The sequence below is a fragment of the Ursus maritimus genome, unplaced genomic scaffold, assembly GCF_017311325.1.
Source record: "Ursus maritimus isolate PB19 unplaced genomic scaffold, ASM1731132v1 scaffold_2, whole genome shotgun sequence".
NCBI lineage: Eukaryota > Metazoa > Chordata > Mammalia > Carnivora > Ursidae > Ursus > Ursus maritimus.
The window spans coordinates 36,207,833-36,231,769 of record NW_024424452.1 but is presented as its reverse complement, the minus strand read 5'-3'; the positions used below and the strand labels follow the sequence as shown (position 1 = coordinate 36,231,769).

Below are 23,937 nucleotides of genomic sequence, written 5' to 3'. Positions count from 1 at the left end.
GAGAGAGGGAACACAAGCAGGGGGAGTGGGAGAGGAAGAAGCAGGCTCATAGCAGAAGAGCCTGATGTGGGGCTCGATCCCAGATCGCCGGGATCACGCCCTGAGCCAAAGGCAGACGCTTAACCGCCGTGCCACCCAGACGCCCATGGAAATTTAATATTCTTATTCAGTTTTCATCTCCATTTGGTATCTTACTTACTCTTAATGAGGAATTTTCTCTCCTTTTCTTTTGGTGGTGTCCATTCCATCCCTTGATCGTCTTTCTGGAGTTAATCTAAAATAGCTACTGTGTATTCCAACGCCCAGGGCCCTGTACTGTACACTTCTGTGAAAGATTCTTTTATGACCAGTTAATACTTTCTGTAGTTTATCCTTTATAAAAGCCTTCTTTTATATATAACCAAGTGTTATTGTAACCAGAATTGCTGATACAATAAGCTACTGTTTATCACCTGCACTCCCAAATTGACACTTAAATTAACCTGCTTCCAAAACTGGTTCTGTCCTTATTTCTATGTGGTAATGTTTGCTCCATAAAACTTTTATTTTTTTAAAGATTTTATTTATTTATTTGACACAGAGAGAGACAGCCAGCGAGAGAGGGAACACAAGCAGGGGGAGTGGGAGAGGAAGAAGCAGGCTCCCAGCAGAGGAGCCTGATGTGGGGCTCGATCCCAGAACGCCGGGATCACGCCCTGAGCCGAAGGCAGTTGCTTAACAACTGAGCCACCCGAGTGCCCCTACTCCTTAAAACTTTTAGAAAGATATCCACTGTGAGTGTTCATTCATTCATTTGACATTGGGCAAATATTTATTGAGCACTTTCTATGTTCCAGGCATTATTTTATGTTCTGGGATTTTACATTCACAAGGGAATGGAAGGTGATGGTAAAGGTTAAGGGGTTTCTTTTTGAGATGATGCGTATGTTCTGGAATTAAATAGTCATGATGAATTGGGATTATGCTAATAAAACCACTTAGTTACACCCTTTAAAATGGTGAATTTTATGGTAAGTGACTTACAGCTCAATATTAAAATTGACTAAGAATGGGCGTAAAGTGGAGAGTGACAAGTAGGCTTCCAGGTAACTAATAGATGCAACAGGGGAGAAGAGTTTGGACAAAAAGAAAGAAAGATTGAATAAAGACTTTAAAAAGAAACTAATTTAGGAAGTCTCCTTTGGATGCAGAGACTGAGTATCAGAAGGGAGAACCAATAATACAGAGAAGAAGTAAAATGAATAAAGATTGGAAAGACAGAAGCAAAACTATTGGTATTGGGGTTCCAGTTCTGGATAAGGTGGAGTGAACATGCCTCATCTTTTCTCTCACATAGAAACAACTATAAAACCTGGATAAAACAAATGGAGCAGCTATTTTAGAACTTCAAAGAGCCAATAACAGGAGGTGATATGGAGAAGAGCACCAGAATTCAAAGTACCACTGAATTGATTGTGAGTTTACAGTTTATTTTCTCTGATATCCCTTGATCTCAACACAACTAGAAACCTGAAAGTGAACACTTTTGTAAAAGTGGAGACAAACATAAAACATTTATTTCTGATAAAAATCTTCAACAAGTTGGAAATGGAATGGAACTTGTTCAACCTGTAAAAGAGCATCTACTTTAAAAAACTATACCTAGTATCATACTTAATTGTCAAAAATTAAATTGTTTCCCTCTGAGATCAGGAACAAGATGAGAATCCCCACTCCTACTATTCCTGTTCAGCAATTATACTAGAAGTCTTAGCCAGTGCAATAATCCAAGAAAAGAAAATATAAAAGATCCAGATTGGAAAGGAAAAATCAAAACACTCTCTATTCACAGGTGTCATAGATTGTCAATGTAGAAAATCCTAAAACCTTACAAAAATTTCTAGAATAACTAAATTTAGTGAGATAATAGGATGCAAAGTCAACAAACAAAATACATCCTATTTCTATACACTAGAGACAATATCATTTACAACAGCTTCAAAAACAGAATATTTAGGGGCGCCTGGGTAGCTCAGTTGGTTAAGGATCCGCCTTCGGCTCAGGTCATGATCCCAGGGTCCTGGGATGGAGCCCCTGCATCAGACTCCCTGCTCAGCAGGGGCGTCTGCTTCTCCCTCTGCCTGCTGCTCCCCCTGTTTGTGCACTCTCGCCCTCTCTGTCTCTGACAAATTAATTAATTAATTAATTAATTAAATATTTTAAAAATATTTAGGTATAACTCTTACAAAACACAGGACAAAAAAACACAGGATATGTATGTTGAGAACTTCAAACCAGTGGTGAAGTAAGTCAAAGAAGTCTTAAATTAATAGAAAGACACACCATACTCATAACTTGGAAAAACTCAACATAGCAAAGATGTTGGTTCCCCCCAGATTGATCAATAGATTTAATGTAAAGTGGAAAGATAAAGGAACTAGAGTAGCCTAAACAGTTCTGAAATATAATAAAAAAGATTTGAAGGATTCACATCACTCAATTATAAGACTTTCTCTACAGCTACACTAATCAAAACAGTGTGGTATTGGTAAGGGATAGACACATAGATCAATGAAATAGAATAGAGTCCAGAAATAGACCCACATAATGTGGCAAATTTGTTTTTATAGGTAACTGTTTAATAGATGATATTCACAGTAAACAAAATTAGCTATTTTAAAGTGAACAATTTGGTGGCATTTAAAACATTCACAATGTTGAGCAACCACCACCCCAGTCTAGTTCCAAAACATCTTAATCGCCCCCAAAGAAAACCCTGTATCCATTAGGTAGTTATTCCCCATTGCCCCCTTCCCACAGTCCCTGGCAAACAGAAATCTACTTTTTGCCTCAAGGATTTATCTATTCTGACTACTTAATATAAATGGAGTCATACTGGGCTCCTGGGGGGCTCAGTCAGTTGGGCGTCTGCTTTTGGCTCAGGTCATGATCTGAGGGTGCTGGGACTGAGCCCCACGTCAAGCTCCCTGCTCGGCAAGGAGCCTGCTTCTCCCTCTCTCCCACTTGAGCTCTTTCTCACTCTCTCTCTCTTTCTCAAATAAATAAAAATCTTTTAAAAATAAATGGAGTTGTACAGTATGTGATCTTTCGGGCCTGGGTTTTTTTCATTCAGCATAATGTCTCTGAAGTTCATCCCATTGTAGCACATAACAGCACTTTATTCCTTTTTTGACTGAATAATATTCCACAGTATTGATACACCACAATTTGTTTGTTTACTCATCTGCTGATGGACATTTGAGCTTTTCTACTTTTTGGTTCATGTGAATAGTGCTGCTATAAACATGCATATACGAGCATTTGAGTGCCTGTTTTGATTTCTTTTGGGTATATATCTAGGAGTGGACCTGTGAGGTTATATGTTAATTCTATTGAATTATTGAGGAACAAACTTTTTTTTTTTTTTTTAAAGATTTTATTTATTTATGTGACAGAGAGACAGCCAGCGAGAGAGGGAACACAGCAGGGGGAGTGGGAGAGGAAGAAGCAGGCTCCCAGCGGAGGAGCCCGATGTGGGACTCGATCCCGGAACCCCGGGATCACGCCCTGAGCCGAAGGCAGATGCTTTAACGACTGCGCTACCCAGGCGCCCCGAGGAACAAACTTTTCTATAGTGGCCGAACTATTCTACATTCTCACCAGCCATGTACAGGGGCTCTAATTTCTCTACATCCTTGCCAATATTTGCTATCTGTCTGTTTTATACTATTATTATTAAAGTCATCTAAATGAGTGTGAAGTGATATTTCATTGTGGTTTTGATTTGCATTTTCCCAGTGACTAATGACGTTGAGCATCTTGTAATGAGCTTGTTGGCCTTTTCTCTTCTTTGGAGAAATGTCTATTCAAATCCTTTGGCCATTTAAAACTTGGATTTTTTGTCTTTTTGTTTTTGAGTTGTAGAAGTTCCTTATATATTCTGGGTATTGAGCCGTTACCCTGTATATGGTTTACAAGTATTTTCTCCCCTTCTGTAGGTTTTCTTCTCACTTTCTTTTTTTTTTTTTAATTTTTAAATTTATTTGAGAGAGTGAGAGCATGAGCAGGGGGGAGCAGAGGGAGAGGGAGAAACACAGTCCCAGCTGAGCAGGGAACCCCACATGAGGCTCAATCCTCGGACTCTGGGTTCGTGACCTGAGCCTAAGGCAGATACTCAACCGACTGAGCTACCCAGGCACCCCTCTTCTCTCCCTTCCTCCCTCCTTCCTCCATTCCTCCCTCCCTTCCTTCCTTCCTTCCTTCCTTCCTTCCTTCCTTCCTTCCTTCCTTCCTTCCTTCCTTCCTTCCTTCCTTCCCTCCTTCCAGATTTTATTTATTTAACAGAGAGAGCACAAGCAGGGAGAGCTGCTGAGGGAGAGGCAGAGGGAGAGACAGAGGGAAAGGCAGAATCAGGCTCCCACTGAGCAGGGAACCCAATGTAGGGCCGATCCCAGGACCCTGGAATCATGACCTGAGCTGAAGGCAGACACTTAACCGACTGAGCCACCCAGGCACCCCTTTTCTTACTTTCTTGATCTTTCTTGATAAAAGTCCTTTCATACACAAATTTTTAAAAATTTTGATGAGGTCCAGTTTGTCTATATTTTCTTTTGTTGGTTTTTGCTTTTGGTGTCATATCTAAAAACCCATTGCCAGGGATGCCTGGGATCGAGTCCCTCATTGGGCTCCTTGCTCATCAGGGAGCCTGCTTCTCCCTCTGCCTGACACTCCCCCTGCTTGTGCTCTCTCCCTCCCTCTCTCTCTGACAAATAAATAAATAAAATCTTTTTAAAATGAATAAATAAAAATAAAACCCCCAAATCCAAGGTCACAAAGATTTACCTGTATATTTTCTTCTATAAGTTTTATTATGTTGGCTCTTATATTTAGGTCATGGATACATTTTCATTAATTTTTTTGTAGGATGTGAAGTAGGGGTCCAACTTGATTTTGGGGGGGGGGCATGTAGCTATCCAGTTGTCCCAGCACCATTTGTTGAAGAACTCATTCTTTTCCCCCACTAAATGGTCTTGTAATCCTTATTGAAAATCAGTTGACCAGGGGCACCTGGTGGTTCAGTTGGTTAAGCATCCAGCTCTTGATCTCAGCTCAGGTCTTGATCTCAGGGTTGTGAGTTGAAGCCCTGCTTTGGGCTCCACCCTGGGTATGGAGCCTACTAAAAAAAAAATCAGTTGACCATAGATATATAGGTTTATTTCTGGAGTCTCAGTTCTATTCTAGTGGTCTACATGTCTGTGCTTATGTCAGTACCACATCATTCAGATTACTGTAGATTTATATAGTATGTTTTGAAATTGAGAAGTTGAATCCTCCAACTTTGTTCTTTTTATAGACTGTTTTGGCTAATCAGGGTCTCTTGCAATCTCATACAGATTTGAGGATTGGCTTCTCCATTTCTGCAAAAAGACCATTAGAATTTTGATAGGGATTGCATCGAATCTATAGACAGCTTTGGGGGCATATTGCCATATTAACAATGTTAAGTCTTCCAATCCATGAACACGGGGTGACTTTTGTTTTATTTATGTTTTCTTTATTTTATAAATGATTTGTAGTTTTCAGCATAGAAGGCTTTCATCTCTTTGGTTAAATTTGTACTTGGGTATTTTACTCTTTTGGATGCTATCTAAATGGAATTGTTTTCTTAATTTCCTTTTTGTATTGTTCATTGCTGGTGTATATAAACAACAACTCATTTTTCTACGTTGATCTTGTACCTGCAACTCTGCTGAATTCATTTATTACGTATAACAGTTTCTATGTAGATTCTTTGGGCTTTTCTATATATAAGATCATATCATCTACGAATAGAGAAAGATTTTTTCTTCCTTTCCAATTTGAATGCCTTTTATTTCTTTTTCTTGCCCATTCACTCACCATAGAACTTTCTGTAAAATGCTAAATATTAGTAGTGAAATTAGACATCGTTATTTCTGATTTTAGGCAGAAAGCTTTTAATCTTTCACCATTGAGTATAATGTTGGCTGTGGGTATTATTATTATCATTATCATTATTATTTATAAATGCTCTTTACCATTTTGAGAAAGTTCCCTTCTTTCTCTAGTTTGTCGAGTGTTTTTATCATGAAAAGGTGTTGGATTTTGTCACGTGGTTTTATTGCATTATTCATTTCCCCCCCTTCACTTTATAATGTGGTGTATTATATTAGTTGTCTTATGTTGAATCACCCCTGCATTTGTGGGATATGTTCCACTTAGTCATGCCATATAATCTTCTTAATATGCTGTTGGATTCAATTTGCTACTATTTTGTTGAGGATTTTTACATCTATACTCATAAGGGCTATTGGTATGTAGTTTTCTTTTCCTGGGGTATTTTGTCTATGGCCAATTTATTTTTGACACAGGTGCAAAAACAATTTAGTAGATAAAGGACAGTCTTTTCAATGAATGATGCTGGAAGACTTGGACATCCATATGTAAAAAAAAAAATAGACCTCCATGTAAACTTCACACTTTATATAAAAATTAACCCTAAATTGGTTACAGTCCTAAATGTAAAATCTAAAACTCTACAAGTTCTAGAAGAACATAGGAACATGTGACCTGGGAGTTAAGCCAAGTGTTCTTATACATGGCATTGGAGCATCATCCATAAAAGAAAAACACAAATACACTGGACCCTGTTAAAATTTTTTACATTTCCCATGAAAGGTACCATTAAAATACTGAGAAGACTGCTTTGGGAAAGAGTCTTGTAGTTCCACAGAAGGTTAAACATCCATATGAGCCAACAGCTCCCAAACTAGGTATGTATCCAAAAGAAATGAAAACACAGCCACATGAGAACCTGTTCACAAATGTTCATAGCAGCATTATTCACAGTAGCCGGAAGTGGAAACAAGCTGAGTGTCCATCAGAAATGAAAGGAATGGAGTACTGATTTATGCCATAACATGGGTAAACCTTGAAAAACATGATGCCAATTGAAAGAAACCAGCTACAAAGGGCCACATACTATATGAGTCCTTTACATGGAATGTTCAGAATAAGTAAATCTATACAGACAGAAAGTAGACTGGTTGTTGTCTTGGGTACAGGTGGGAAGGTTCGGCCAAAATGGCAATAGCTATGAAGTTTCTTTTAGTAATTATGAGAATGTTCTAAAATTGATTATGAAGATGGATTGTACAACTCTATGAATATACCAAAGTCTATCAATGGCACACTTTAGGTAAATAATATTGTGTCTGAATTTTTCAATAAAGCTGTTATTAAAAATAAGGATAAAAGGGCAAGCTATTGACTGGAGAAAATATTTGCAAATCACCTAACTGACAAAGGACTTGTATCTAGAATATATGAATAAATCTCAAAACTGAACCATAAGTAAAGAATTCAATTTTATTTTATTTTTTAAAAATTTTTTAAAAAATATTTTATTTATTTATTTGACACAGAGAGAAGAGAGACAGCCAGCGAGAGAGGGAACACAAGCAGGGGGAGTGGGAGAGGAAGAAGCAGGCTCCTAGCAGAGGAGCCTGATGTGGGGCTCGATTCCAGAACGCTGGGATCACACCCTGAGCCGAAGGCAGACGCTTAACGACTGTGCCACCCAGGCACCCCAAGAATTCAATTTTAAAGTGGGCCAAAGACATAAACAATAATTTCAACAAAGGGATATACTGATGAAAAATTAGCAAATGAAAGATGTTCAACATTATTAGCCATCAGGGAAATGAAATTAAAACCACAATGAGGGGGCGCCTGGGTGGCACAGCGGTTAAGCGTCTGCCTTCCGCTCAGGGCGTGATCCCGGCGTTCTGGGATCGAGCCCCACATCAGGCTCTTCCGCTATGAGCCTGCTTCTTCCTCTCCCACTCCCCCTGCTTGTGTTCCCTCTCTCGCTGGCTGTCTCTATCTCTGTCGAATAAATAAATAAAATCTTTAAAAAAAAAAAAAACCACAATGAGATATCACTACATACATGGCCAAAATGGGCCAAAGAATGGCCAAAATGAGAAGTAGTAATGACACCAAGTGCTGGCAAGAATGTGGAGCAACTGGATCACATACCTTGATGAAGGTAATATAAAATGATACAGACACTCTGGAAAACAGTTTGGTAGTTTCTTATAAAACTAAACATGCAATTACCATAGGAATTGTAATCTTGGGCATTTATCCTGGAGCAATAAAACATAGCAGCCCAACTCTTTGAAGAAAATATATGGGTAAATCTTCATGACCTTGGATTTGGCAATGGATTCTTAGGTATGACACCAAAACCAAAAGCAACAAAAGAAAAATTAGATAAATCGACCTTATCAAAATAAAAAACTTTTGTGCTTCAAAGGACACTATTTAAAAAGTGAAATGACAGTCCACATAGAGAAAATTTTTGTGAATCATATGTCTGATAAGGGTCCAGTGTCCAAAACATATAAAGAACACTTACAACTCAACAACAAAAAGACAAAGAACCCAATGAAAAAATAGGCAAAGGACTTGAATAGACAGTTCTGCAAAGAAGATACATGTATGTCTATGGACGTGTAAAAGGACATGAAATGATGCCTCAACATTATTAGACATGGACGAAATGAAAATCGAAACCACAGTGAAGTACCACACCTCACCCACTAGGATTGCTATATTTTTTAAAAGGAATATAATAGGTATTGGTGAAATACAGAGAAACTGGTAGGACTGTAACATGGTACACCCTCTGTGGAAAATGGTTTGCAGTTTCTCAAGAAGTTAAACATAAAATTACCATATAAGCCAATAATTCTACTCTTTGGTATATACCTGAAGGAATTAGAAACATGTTTCTAAACAAAAACTCATACATGAACGTTCATAGCAGCACTATTCGTAATAGCTGAAAGGTATAACCCACCCAAGTGTTCATCGACTGATGAACGGATAACCAAAATGTAGTATATTTATACATTGCAATATTATTGATCCATAAAAAGGAATTTAGTATTAATACATACTACAACATGGATGAACATTATGCTGAATGAAAGAAGTCAGACCCAAAAGGCCATATATTATATGATCCCTTATGTATGAAACATCTGGAACAGGTAATTCCCTATAGACAGAAATGAGATTAGTGGTTGGAAGAGGATGGGAGCGAAGGTAGAATGGGGAGTATCTACTTAATGGTACAGGGATTCTCTTGTGGGATGATGAAAATATTCTGGAACTAGACAGTGCCAATGATTGTACAACCTTGTGAATATAATAAAAGTCAGTGGATTTAATCCTTTAAGATGATTAAACTTATGAATTTTGTGAATTTTATCTCAGTAAAAACTTGAAAGACACTAAAAATCTTTTTTATTTGTATATTTGTAATTGTAAAGGAATTCATTCTTACTGTGCTTATCCGAGCAACACAGAAGGCCATTTCAAAGCAAGTTTAATTATTTCGTGGCAGGGACTGCTGCTTGACTACTCAACATCTACTCTCCATTTCTTAGTAATACAACCCTTACATTGTTGGGGCTGCAAGATATGATATGATATGTATGATATGATATGATATGATATGATATGATATGATATGATATGATATATGATGTGATATTTGTGATCAGGTAAAAACTACATTTCCCATCCTCTGCAATTAGATGTTGTTATATCTAAATCCTAATCAATGAGATGTAAAGGAAGCTATTTGATGGAACTTCTAGGATAGCTTTCCAAAAGAGGCAAAAACATCTTCCACCTTCCTTGCAGCAGTGGGGACATGATGACCAGAGCACCTGCCACCATCTTAGACCACAGGCAGCCTGGAGGACAGAAGCCACTGATGAGGATGGTAAGCGGGAAGGTAGAAGGAACCTGGGTTGATGATTGTTGACCTGCTACCACACTAGATCCTGATTGTCTATCTCTGAATTTGCTTTGTGTGAAGGAAAAATACACCCCCTGGGTTTTTAATAAAACAATTAATTTGGATCACTACCTCATATCACATACAGTGATGAACTCTGAAAGAATTAAAAATTTAAATGTGAAACATAAAACTATCTGAAGAAAATAAAATGGGATTTATTTGTATATTAGAGATTGGGAAGAATTTTTAAATGCACAAATCAACTTAGAGGCAGAAAATTATTAATTGGAATATATCAAAATTAAGGATTTTTGTTCAAAGAAGTTCAGCATAGGTTAGGGGGAAATATTTATAATGTCTATAACCAACACACAGAAAAACTAAAAGCAGGCAGAGGATTTGAAAATACAACTTATAGAATAAGAAATTTCAAAAGCCAACACATCTATAAAAACTATTCAACCTCACTAGTAATCAGAGAAATGCAGATTAAACTGAGGTACCGTTTTATAGCCATCAGACTGGCATACTTTAGAAAATGTGATTATACTAGGTGTTGTCTAGGATGAGGGGAAATCAGAAATCTTCATTTCTAGCTATTGGGAGTTGTAGACTGCATCAACACATTGGCAGAATCAGAGAATGCTCATATGTATATCCCTGTTGCCCAGCAATTTCCCTCTAGAATATACATACATACGTACATACATACAGACAGAGAGACAGACCTGTGATAGACTCTTATCCAGGTCTGTAAAGGGATATGTACATGAATGTTCGTTGCAGCATTGTTTGTGGTAGTGGGAAATTAAGACAGGCTGTATGTTCATCCCTATGAATGAAAAATAAAATATGATAGATGTGTATTCAGTTTGAGAAATACTGAAGCAAATGGGCACATAGCAACATGGTTGTGCCTTTTAAAACATAAGTGAGAACTTTGTAGAAAAAAGAAGTTAAAAGAAACAGAATGAAGTCTATGGCAAATGCCGTGGATGTCAATGTAAAACACTCACATATGTAAGACACATGTTTTACAAGGGTACAGTTAGACCCAGGCACTTAAACACATGAGACACAGCCTATGAGTGTGGAGTGGAATGAGAGTGGGGATTGGGAATAAAGTATAAAAGTAAATAAAATAAGATTAAATTAAATCAAAACAAGAGAAGTCTTATGGAGTCCAATGATAACGGTTTGTGTAGTATTCCATAGAGGTGCCATCATTTACTGAATTCCCCATTTTTGTTCATTGAGATTCTTCAATATTTCACGAGTGTGGACTTTGTAGTAAATCAGACTTTGTTTACGTTACTCTGCCATATACTAGCTCTTTGCCTTGGGTGAGTTATGTAATACCTCTGAGCCTTAGTTTCTTGTAAAGTGGGATTAATACCTGCCTGATGTGGTCGTCGTGATAATGTTTGTAAACTTGAGCATGGTGTCCAGCACATGCCAGCAAGCAGTGCTAATGATTGTGAGACCCTTTCCAGAACCAGACCTATGTGGTAGGGAGCCCTGGTCAGCAGGGGCCGTGCCCATCCTGCTCACCCCTAGACCCCACCAGCACGTGGCACACGTGTACCCTCAGTGTCCAGTCCTTTGAATGACATGGTTTCTAAGTCAGTTTCTGGGGTAATTTATCTTCCATGACATCTCATGACCTGATTAGGTTGCCAGTCACCATTTATGTATTTATTTAGTATCATTTGTAAGTAATTGCTCTTCACACAGCATGGTGTCAGTGTCTAAGGTTCTTACCCCTGACTCATGGTTTATGTTAGGGCCGGAGATAGTGGGAATCCCTTCTCCCCCTTCCCTCCCAAAAAACACTCAAGGATGGCATCTCCCAGAAGATGAGCCAAAAATACTTACTTCTTCTGCAGGATGGCTGGTTTATGCCCAGTGAGGAAACAAACACTGAAGTCACCACTGCTTAACACTAAGCATGTCATATAATCACTTCCTGCTCAGTTTACTCATCTACTGAGTGGCGATAAGACCACCTTCTCCAAATGCCATAGAAAGCATTTTAAAGATTTTATTTTATTTATTTTTTTAAGATTTTATTTATTTATTTGACAGAGAGGGAGACAGCCAGCGAGAGAGCAAACACAAGCAGTGGGAGTGGGAGAGGAAGAAGCAGGCTCCCAGCGGAGGAGCCTGACGTGGGGCTCGATCCCAGAACGCCGGGATCACGCCCTGAGCCGAAGGCAGACACTTAACGACTGAGCCACCCAGGCGCCCCTAAAGATTTTATTTTTAAGCAATCTCTACACCCAAAGTGGGACTCGAACTCACAACCCCGAGATCAAGAGTCCCATGGTCTACCAAATGAGCCAGCTGGGGGCCCCAGAAAGCATTTAAAAAACTGAGTTAGATCATATGAAAGTACCTTGAAAAGGATAAAATAATATCACTGGTAATTAGTTAAGGAATGTGGTTATTCTTATTACTTTTCAATTATTAATGTACCTTTGGGGTGGGCCTGAGGTGAAAGATGGAGTGGGTTCTTCAGGGACAGCCTTTTCCCCGTGTGCTGGCCACGCAAATGCTTTGTGCCAATTACCTGTGGGGGATGCATGTGCCCCCTTGGGCTCTGCAGAACGAGCCAGAGCCAGCGGGGCTTCCAGGTGGCAGAGCCAGGGCTTCTCAGATAGCCAGGGCCAGCCCCAGGGTTAAAAACCTGTGCTTGCGACTAGTGGGCAGGAGAGCAGCCGCACAGCTCAGCCTCCTTCCTAATTTCTCCCTCTCCTATTTGGTCCACCAGGGACGGCGTGATGGATTTGGGAGAGTCCTGAAGCCAAAGGTATGTTTCCTTGAACAATCCGCGAACTTTTATTAACAGAGACTTCAGGGTATGTGAGAGGCAAAAAGGGAACAAAGTTGGGGTAAGGAGAACGAAAGAGAGAAATGAATGTCTTTTTAAAGGAGCTGATTTTGGAATCTTCCCACAGAAGAAGGGTTGGAAGTGACATGGCCTTAGAGCCCCAAGCCCATTTGTGACCTTCTCCATCAGCTGAGAGAAGAGATAGGAGGAGAAAATATTTGAACTGTGAAGGGAAGTTTTAAAACTACAAATGACTATGAGTCTGCTTCTTCCTCTCCCACTCCCCCTGCTTGTGTTCCCTCTCTCGCTGGCTGTCTCTCTCTCTGTCAAATAAATAAATAAAATCTTAAAAAAAAAATAAAACTACAAATGAGGAACTCTAACAAAGTCATTTGTAAAATGGTCTAGGAGAAGAGCTGGGAAATTCTTGATCTGATGAGAATAAAGAAAACAAAATTCTTCAGTGTGCACTTGAGTCCTAGGAACAGAATCCTCAACAGAAGAATGTCACGGAAGACTTGGTTATAGTCCAGTGCCTTCAGGCATACAAATCTCTAGGAACACATTTCTCTCTTGCCAAGGAAATTTCCGATGTTTTATCATGCTGAAATCTTAAAATGTCCTGTCATAATTTCTCTTGCTTTTAATTTAAGCCTATTTTGCTTTAGGAAAATACCTGTTGTGCATTCACACATCTTTAAAATCCCCTCATTGTTGTGAAGACATTATCTGGAAGAGAAAGCAAAACCAAACCTCCCTTTAACCACTTGTTAAACTAACTAGTCTTGGCTGTTCTCCATGAGAACTATTTCCTCCTGCTCCCTCCTCTGTAAAAATCTGCACACGCTCCATGTCTTTTAAGCCATCAGGCAAATCAGGTAAGACCTTCCACTGAGCGTCTGCCCAGGCACTGCATGGCAGAAAGCTTCCCTCCTGGTCCCCACGTCAAACACTCTGCTTTCCCTTTGGTGACACCCACTGCAAATTGCTGTCGCCTTGCAGAGAGATACAGCCTGGAGAGTTATTCCTGGAACACCATGCTTATCCAGCCATTTCCATTCTGAGTTTGTGGTGTTCGGTTGGTGTGCCTGTGTGATACGTTTAGCTCTTCTTCTATTTTATGAGATCCAATGCTTGTTAGAACCGCGGCCACCTGAGCCCGGCTCATGATCCACGCAGCCAGGATTTTTGTTCTAACAGTGGCATCAGAAATAAATTTTAAGGGAGCTTGGTTGTCTTCCCTGATGTGAACATCAAAAGTTAAAGTCCCCTTCAGACAGCATTTATTACCTTAAGTTCTCTTTATTTCTTAAATTTCAATATTTTTAAACTGTGATGCCCCTTAGGCATTACAATTTCCATAAGTTTAGTTTGAACTATGTCACCTTTTTGGTTTACTGGTCCTATTTTACCTCTTTTAAGATTCAAACTCCCTTATCTCTCATTCTTGAATTCTTAGATTGGGGGATAAAATTCCTGTTAATCTGATCAAATACCTTAAACTTTCTGCCTGGAGAGATTGTGATTGTATTTCACCTCAGACTTCATCCGTCTAGACAAAGTTTGTTTTGTTTTGTGGTTGTTGCCTGCCATTCTGCCTCAATGTTACTCTCCACTGAAAACCCCATTTCCCACTCTGACCATGTCCTTAAGAAAGATTAACTTAGAACTTCCATGCATGAGAGTCCGGCACAAACTGAGTTCTCAAGAATATCACTGACAACCATCTCCCACATAAGTGAAATACTTAAAACATATCTAAAAACTTCTCTACCAGGATTGGGAATTTAGAATTGGGCTTGTTGCTCTGCTTTTCATGATTCACCTTCCCTTTACTGCTCAGGCTAATATTAAAGCAAGGCTTGGATTCTGAGAATGTGGTGTCACAAATGGGGAGTGCCGGCAGCTCAGGAGCTATTTCCATGACAGGAGTCAGCCAACCCCAATTCCAGATGTGGCACCTAATCCACGCATGGTCAGTTGAGAGTTGTGAAATTTAGAGGAGGAGCAGGCAGAAAACTGGGCGAAGGCGGGCAATCACAATATCTGGGATTCTCTTTGAGACACAAGTTGTGGCTGTTTTTCTCAACATCCTGAACATTCAAACCAATTCACAGGCAGGCCAGGATGAGAACCATCTATGCAACATAAAAGCCATTCCTGAAACTCATTCTGTACCCAAGTAACCTCCATCTGGATGTCCCCCTGCTAAAATTGCCCCATAAATGGTACACCCTTTGCATTCAATATTGTTCCCTCTAGGCTTCTCTTAAAATGCAAGTAGTGCTGGATCAATTTAACATTCCCAAATCATGCGAGAAATAGGAACCAAGGGAAGAGACCATTTGAGGGAGGAAACACCCTGAAGAGCAGCTGAGTTGCTGAATTCAAACTTGAAGTTACAGTCACGTTGGCTTGGGAAGTTTGTCAAGCTCAGGCCAATAATCTAGCTGGTCTGGCATTTCCTTCTGAACTTTCTGGTGACGGAGGTAGATAGCTTCCCTCTCGGGGTATAGTTTTTCCCTTTCCGCTTTGGCCGGTTTGTTCCTGGGCTAAACAACATTTCATATGCATAGAACCTGTCTGAAATTCTGGCATCCCTGAGCTGCCACAAAGCACCAGCCACCCAAATACCAGACAGGTTATGGAAGGAAATGGGCAGTGTCTACCTGTTTCTTTCCCCTACATGGATACAAGGGGAGAAGCACTTCTAGAAGCCGGAGGTATGAGACGGATTTCAGAAAGAACTTTGGAACTGAAAGTTGAGCTATCGGATGGTAACTCAGTTCCTCAGCATCCTTAGGTTTTAAATGAAAAGGATAAGTAGTTAACTCCATTTGAAGTATAAGGTAGAGGCGGCCTGAAGGAAGGATGAAAAGTTCTCTGAAGAAAAAAGTTCTCTGAAGTCCTTATCATCCCTGACTTGGTAGAGGGACACTATTGGCCCATTATTAACAAGGCCTAATTTTTGTTTGTGAGATGTTAAGAATTACAGTTTAGACATGGGGATGGTGGTCATATACCTCAAAGGATCAAGGATATCCTCTGAAATCTTCCAGTTTCCTTTACTAATAAAGGGTACCCACTAATTGTTTTAACCCCCTTTGGATAACTGCTGTTTATTTCTTTAGCCTGTTCCACCTCAACTTACTTAGGCTTATGTGAAGTTATGTCTATCTTACGTTTACCTCCTCTTAACTTACATGTTTATCTTCTATATTTGGTGAATTATTCACTCTTTCCACTTTCTTCATGATTTAATAGACTCCTCATGTTCTTCCTCAAACTTCATCTTTCTAGACCAACAGTTTTCACCAGGGATGGGAGGGATTTGGAAGAGAGGGGGAGATGTTTATCAGAAACTTCTGGAGAGCTTTTCGAAATAGAGTGAGTCTGCTTCTCCCTCCCATGAGCATATCAAAACCTTGGCTGGGGAAATGTGTATTTTAAGAATTTCTACATGTAATTGTAATGGTCAACTCCCTCTACCTTGTTGTAACCACTGTGCTGGACTGAAGATACCTCATCTTTTTGTTCTTCATAAGGCACTTCTTTCATTGCAGCAATAACTCTCGTTTGACATTCGATGGAATAAAGTTTCCATTCGTGTGAGACTGACAGTGGTTGAGGATTGCAGTGAACATTTGCAGTCACAAAAATTAAATTGGTACTTACACATGATGCCCAGAAAACGATTAGCCCCTCTGTGATGCAGAGCAGCCTTATCTCATTTGCTTTTTCACTTGCTTTTCTCTCAGTGGTTTTCCCTGGACAGATTCCTCAAGTGACTGACAGCAACCAAAATGGCAGGGGCCAACAACAGCTTCTCGGAGGACTTCATTCTGATGGGTGTATCTGACCATCCCCAGCTGGAGATGATCTTTTTCATAGTCATTCTTTTCGCTTACTTGCTGACCTTGGTTGGGAACTCAACCATTATCCTGCTTTCCTGCCTGGATGTCCGGCTCCACACCCCCATGTACTTCTTCCTCAGCAACCTCTCCTCCATGGACCTTGCTTTTACTACTAGCTCAGTCCCCCAAATGTTGATCAACTTATGGGGACCAGATAAGACCATAAGCTATGGTGGCTGTGTGACCCAGCTCTATGTTTTCCTCTGGCTAGGGGCCACTGAGTGCATCCTGCTTGTGGTGATGGCGTTTGACCGCTATGTGGCAGTTTGCCGGCCCCTGCACTACACCACCATCATGAACCATCGGCTCTGCTGGCTGCTGGCTGCCATTGCATGGTTGGGTGGCTTGAGCAACTCTCTGATCCAGTCAACGTTCACTCTGCAGCTCCCATTATGTGGGCACCGGAGGGTGGACAACTTCCTGTGTGAGGTGCCTGCCATGATCAAACTGGCCTGTGGAGACACGAGTCTCAATGAGGCTGTGCTCAACGGTGTCTGCACCTTCTTCACTGCTGTCCCACTAAGCATCATCCTGATCTCCTACTGCTACATAGCTCAAGCAGTGCTGAAGATCCGCTCAGCTGAGGGACAGAGAAAGGCCTTTAATACATGCCTCTCCCATCTGGTGGTGGTATTCCTCTTCTATGGCTCAGCTATCTATGGGTATCTCCTTCCTGCTAAGACCAGCAACCAGGACCAGGGCAAATTCATTTCCCTCTTCTACTCTGTGGTCACACCAATGGTGAACCCTCTCATCTACACTCTAAGAAACAAGGAGGTAAAAGGGGCACTATGGAGGCTGCTGGGAAAGGGAAGAGAACTTGGCTGAGAGAAGGGGAAATTCCATCATCATTTAACTCCTTCTTCTTTCTTCTTTCTTCTCCTTCTCCTTCCTCCTTTTCTCATTCTTGTTCTGGCCTGATGAATATGAGGAGAACCAACGCTAGTACAACCAAGATATGTTCCCAACAACCCTAAGCCACTAAGACGTGGCTAGAGTTATTTCTAATATTCTATGCTTATTTACTAAAAATCCTGTGGACTACAGGTAACAATAGATCTTAGGTATGTCTCATCAATGGCTCAGAGGTTGTTGACTTGGTACAGATCTAGCTCACTGTCCTTGTACACATGTTATTTATTACATGTAATAAATATTGTTTTTTATTTCTAGAGAATTATGTACTTTAAAAAGCAGTTCCACTTGCAATATCTTTTTATAATGATGCTCTTATTCCATAAAATCAAGCCAGACATGATTAATCCCAAATGAAAACTCAAACAATTCATCTTTGTACCCTATCCATACCCCCATCTTTCTCCATCTCTCTTTGTCTCTTCTCAGTATTTCAGTCTGTCTACCCATACTTCCTTTTTCAAAAAGATTTTATTTGTTTATTTGAGAGAGAGAGATAGAACAGAGTGAGAGAGAGAGCACAAGCAGGGGGGAGGGGCAGAGGGAGAAGTAGACTCCGTGCTGAGCAGGAAGCCTGATGAAGGGCTCGATCCCAGGACCCAGGGATCATGACCCGAGCTGAAGGCAGACGCCCAACTGACTGAGCCACCCAGGTGCCCCTGTCGACCCATACTTCCTATCCATATGTTCCTCTGTCATCTTGTTTACCCTCTCCTTTATGTCTACATGCCATTTTCTGCTTCATCTAATATTTAATGAGAAAAAAGAAAGACTATTTTCCTTTAAATTAAACCTATTAATTTAAATTTCCATCTCCAAAGTCCCAGCCATGAGATTTGCTATCAGCATTTGGATATGTTAGTATGATTGGTGGATTATGGGATGCTCTGAGACTCCTAAGTAAGTTTAAGATCCCAAGAAAGATCATCATCTCCATAAAGCATGTCCCCTGCCTCCAGATCTGGTTTTTCAGTCTTAACAGTCCTGGAACACAGCAATCAGTCCAGCACACCATGAGTCACCTTGAGGAATGTAGGTATTGGAATTAGAATGCCAATATGTGATACAGCACATGATTAGAATTGCCGTGGGACTACATACCTACTACCACATTTCATGTACTCTTTCCTTAGAGAAACTGGATTAATATAAGTTGCTTAGCAACTACATTTCCAAAGAAAAGGAAATCAATAGATCTTAGGACTACTTTCTTTCTTTTTTTTTAAAAAGATTTTATTTATTTATTTGACAGAGACAGAGACAGCCAGTGAGAGAGGGAACACAAGCAGGGGGAGTGGGAGAGGAAGAAGCAGGCTCATAGCGGAGGAGCCTGATGTGGGGTTCGATCCCAGAACGCCGGGATCACGCCCTGAGCCGAAGGCAGACGCTTAACCGTTGTGCCACCCAGGCGCCCCAGTTCTTAGGACTATTTTCAAAACAGTGTTGTACTTTGTGTCCCCCACAGCACCTAAACACATGCCTCATACATAGCAGATGATCAATAAACATTTAGTGAAATGAATTAATTAACAAGCCCCACAAGTATCCCGTTTTCACACTGTGAACTAAAACTGAAATGAACGATTTTTATGTTTACTACTTTGGAGTTACCCTGTCCCTTGGACAATGCCAAACACACAGGGACAAATATCCCCCTTTCCACATATCTATAATGCCCCATCCAAAGAAATCTAGTTATATTATCATTCTGAATTGGTTTTTCCAGCTGTAGACCAGAGCCATGACCTATATTCTCAATTTTCCACTCAGTAATATTTCAAGTGTGTCTCCAGGACTAGCCAAGTACTGGCATTATCTTGGTGCATTTATCAAACTTCAGAGACTCACAGGTTCAAAATTTTTATTGAACAGCACACTTAGAGTAGATGAAGTTCTCAGAAGGTAGGATCACAATCACTAAACTCCTAAGTTAATATATAAACCAGAATGACAGTGGATTAATTTATGAGAATTGTAACTACCAAGGAAAATGAACAGTCATATCCTCTAGGCAAATCATTTAAATTACTAAATAACTTGGGAGGAAATAAGTGGAAAATAAAGAGGGAATCCTTAAACACTTTGGAGTAATGACGAAGTCCCTATCAAAAATACAGAATATTCTAAATCTAAGGTGGAGTTAGGGGCATAGTAAAAAACGGAATTGGAGGAGAAAAAGCTAATTGCCATACTGGGCTTCTTCCCACAATCACTCTGCTCTCTGTCTCTCTTTCCTAACAATGTAGCTGTCCAGTTACTGTGCTCTCTGAGTAGGGAGGCAGCAGATAACTTAGAAAATTCATGACGTGAGGAGCTAAGACGCATTTTGATGTACTCTGGAAATAATGAGATATGGTAGCTAGTAGATCTGATCTCTCCAGCACTCCCTTTCATCATCTGTAAAATGAATGGAATACATGGCAGGAACATTAAAAGGATGAAATAAATAATGTGTGTGGGAGTGTTTAGTGGAAACTGCTCAGTGTTATATTTAATCAAAGTGGAATGCATTCATAGGGAGGTTAATCAGTCTATTTCACTTCCCACCTCCCTCCATTTATGTCCTGATCCAGTATACTCCTTCACTGCGCAACCAGTGTCATCATAAATGATGGATGGATGAATGGGCCGGATTAAAGGCAGAGAGACCACAGAGGAGTCTGCACTGTTACTTCCCTCAAACTCCACATCCCAATCTATCAGCTCCCTCTTCAAAATATATCTAGAATTATCTCAACCAAGGATAACAAAGACACATAAAAATTAGGAAAGTATTTCAATGTCCACCAAAATGGAAATGATTGAAGATTCAATATGTTCTGGTACATGACTAAACGCAGCAGCCTAAAGATAAAAGGCGAGTTCGGTATATTGAAATAGAAAACCTTGAAGATAAAGTAAATGGGCAAAATTGCATAGGAAGGTACAGAAAGATATACACAAAGTAAGTTGTTTCCTCTGGAAAGAGAGAGCAGCTTGGGAAATAAGGAATGCGGAAACTTTAATACGAGAATGGTTTGCGGTACGCACGGGATATTAAAAACTGAAACAGGAAAGAAAACACTGCGTTGGAAACTCTACTTCTGTCATGATTGTCACTTAAAAACGGTCTTGATTTCCTCTTCCGGAGGATGAAAAAGGTAATACTACTGACTTCATAGGATTATTGTCTGGATTACGTAATATGGACGTGTATACAACTGCGCCTAGCAAACCAACAGCGTGACGGTCTTTGACTACTGCCGCTATGACATCTGTAAAACCCTCGGAGCAACACCTGTATTGGAAGGAAAACCCATCCAAGTCAAGAAACAGAAGCGCCTGGCCAACGGAAGAGCAATAACCAACAGGAGAGAGTTAACGAACACCCATAGCCCGGACCCGGGTTCTCTGAAATACCAGGATTTGGCCCCAGAGCATGACGCGGAGAAGATCCTGTCGATTCATTGGTGAGGAGGACTGTTGATTAGCGGAAGGCGGAAACCAGAGAAAGAGGTTCTTCTGGCTGGGCTTGCGTGCTCCGCCCCGCGCGTTTCCGGCTGAGCCGTTGCGCATGCGTCAAGGCGTCTGAACAGCCCGGCATGCCTCGCGGCAGCTTCCGACCCAGTGCGTTGGAGAAGATTGAGCTGTTGGAGAAGATGGAGCTGTTGGTGAGTGACGTGTGTGAAGCTGACTTTTCCTGCTGGGAAGGCACCGAGCGCTGCGGCTTCTCCCTACCCTGCAGCTGTGGTCTTCCGTCCCGGGACGCGAAGACACCGAGTGGCCGTGTGCCGAGACCTCGCCCCTCGGGGGTGGGGGTGGGGAGGAGGTGGCCGGCGCGCCACCTGTCCCCTACGGGGCACCCGTCCTCCTGCGGGGCACCCGTCCGTGCATTTCCCCCCGGAGAAACCTTTGAAGGGTTCCGAGCCTCCTGCCCTTGCGATTTACGCCGATGAAGCACTCATGCACTGAGGCCTGTTGTCTGGGAAGAGCACGCAGACCCTGCCCTTGTCCTCAAGAGAGCTCCCAAACGAGTGGAGAAGTCAACCCACCAGAAACATCTTGGTATTAGGTGGAGTTAGAGAAGGCGCTTTGCGAGAGAGTTAGAGACAGGGCCGAAGAGTTCAGAGCATTCGGAGGCTTCAAGAAGGCGGTAGTGGTAGTGCCAGTACTCATCCTGTGGGGGTGCTTGCCTTTCGATGGTGCTCTCCTTCAGGACATAAAAGTTTCCTTCTTTCTACATTTCTAGGTTCAGGTGCCCTTCCTCCCCTGGCTGGGAGGGACGGAGACTTGCATTCCCCTTGTATTCAGTGACTCGAACCCTGAGAAGAGTTTAGGTAGGAAAAGTTTGTGGGTCAGGGTATTAAGGCTTGAAAGCCCAGAGCCTGTTTGTTCCAGGACCTGAGACTGGATCACCTGTGCAGGTTGGAGAATATGCATAGAGTAGTGGGCAGTGAGGCTGGAGTGGTTGGTTGGGACTTGAATGCCAAGGACAGCCTTGTAAGCTTGGAGTTCTTGGCTTATTTCAGTGGCAACAGGAAGTCTCCAGGGCTTTGGAAAAGACTAGTTATACAATTGGATCAGATACATGGAAAGTCAGGAAATCCAGATCTGCTCTGTAGGAAGACTAGGTGGAGAGATGAAGGCTTTTACAGCAGCCTGGTCTAATGACATGTCCTTAGACAGGGGTTCCTAACCAAGGAGGATTTTGCCCCCAAAAGGCATTTGGTAACAATGGAGTCAATTTTGTGGTCACACCTAGGAGGTGCTGCTGACATCTAGAGGGTGGAGGCCAGGGATGCGGTTACATGTCTCCTATCATGCACAGAGCCCCCCCCCCCCCAATCCATCCACAATAAATACCTGTGTGGCCCAAGATATCAGTAGTGCTGAGTTTCAGCGATCCTGTTTAGAATGGTAGTAGTGGAAATGGAGGGAAGACAGATGTCAAGAGACATATCAAACTGACCAGTTTCCTCTTCTTTTGTAGTAGTGTGCATTGGGCCAATCAGGAAATCCAGACATTATTTGCAATACTCAGTAAATCTCAAACTTCTGCAAAAACTCCAGAGGTGCCACTAGAATGGCCAAGTCCATGGAACGTACTGAGCCGCTTCCTTCATCTGCCAGAGCAGGGCTGCACAAAGTTCACTCTTTGAGGCATGGCCCCTACCACAGTGACTTAGGTTACCTGCTAGGGTCCTGTGTTCTCCATGAGTAATGATCGCTCAGTCCTGTCTGCCAGGAAGCCAGCCAAGGATGAGTAACAGGACTGGGAGGCTGGAACTAAAATAGGGAAAGCAGACATTTGCGTGTGACGAGGTCAGTGGTGAAATGGGCATACTCGAGCCCAGGGTCCCAGTATTCCCCATGCTGTACCTGCAATGACTGGTAGGGTAGTCCCCTCCCAGGGGAGGCTGAGAAGAGGTGTCCAGAGGAAAGGAAAGTGGGGTCAGGAGGCCGGAGGGATCCAGCTCCTGTTTTCGCTGCAGGCACCCATCTGCCATCGTAGACTAAAGAACCAGAGCTGCAGGCACCCATCTGCCATCTTAGACTAAAGAACCAGAACACGAAGGGGCGGTGATCTGTGGCTTTGGCCTTCTTCTTTGGGTAGTGAGAATACTGGATCTTCCCTGTAGGAATGGTTAGTAATCTTCTGCAAGGAACTGTCCATTGAGAAATTATATCAGTTAGTTAAAATGTTTCAGTGAGGGAGGGATGTATAGAAACCATATGGAGTCTCAGTATTTCATATACAGGAGGTAAAACTGGCTTCTTAAAAGACATGTGAAGGGCTGAACCATACCAGGAGGGTGTCCTATACCTGAGAGGAGATCTAGAGGCTGGGAGGTGTTAGGTTTTATACAGCTACTTCAGATTCATTCTCCAGTGCCTAGTGCAGTGATCAGGCTGTGTGAATCAACGACAGGTAGGCAGTCAGGTATCCGCCATAAGTGCAGGGAGCAGCTACTCCAAATGGAGTTGGGGGAACACAGCGAAAAGTTTGGATTAATCACGACTTGGAAGAGAGACCCTGCCTGGCTGGTCACATCTTGGGGGTGTTGGAGCTGGCTGGTGCTGCGCGACTGCTGCTGGTACTTCCGAAGGTCTGGTGAGGTGATTCTACTTAATCGACCACATTGTATCTGGCTACTAAAGAACCTGGAATAGCAAAGAACCAGGAAATACAAGGCTCAACTGGAGGAAACACTGAAATAGATTCTTAAGGACTTGCCTTCCTTCCCATTCTTCCCCAAAATTAATTTTTTTTGTTTTGTTTTGAGGTAGAACATTCTTATTTGTTCTTGTTTAATTCCTCAAAAAGACTGAAGCAGAGACCATGACATTGCTTTCACCATAATTAGACAATGTACTAACAGCTTGTGTGCACAGGCCAGGAACCAGGACGACGTGCCCAGGTTTTACCACGTTTATCATGGAGATTTCACAAAAGCTTGAATATCTGTTCAAAATTAATATGACTT

The 23,937-nt window shown here is 41.5% G+C and overlaps 1 protein-coding gene and 1 long non-coding RNA gene across 2 annotated transcripts in view; both read left to right on the top strand.

Moving 5' to 3' along the window:
- LOC103668535 overlaps positions 1–12,647 on the top strand; it is a 19,651-nt gene extending 7,004 nt beyond the window's left edge. Inside the window, exons 3-5 of the long non-coding RNA XR_570067.2 lie at positions 1,337–1,454; positions 9,715–9,796; positions 12,585–12,647. This is a non-coding gene — a long non-coding RNA (uncharacterized LOC103668535). The remainder of the gene's footprint in view (positions 1–1,336; positions 1,455–9,714; positions 9,797–12,584) is intronic.
- A 3,800-nt stretch (positions 12,648–16,447) lies between these two features.
- Positions 16,448–17,403, top strand: LOC103668536 (olfactory receptor 2C1). The gene has a single exon (XM_008696815.2). The coding sequence runs from the start codon at positions 16,448–16,450 to the stop codon at positions 17,384–17,386; it is 939 nt and encodes a 312-aa protein (XP_008695037.2). The 3' UTR covers positions 17,387–17,403.
- Positions 17,404–23,937: the final 6,534 nt, after the last annotated feature.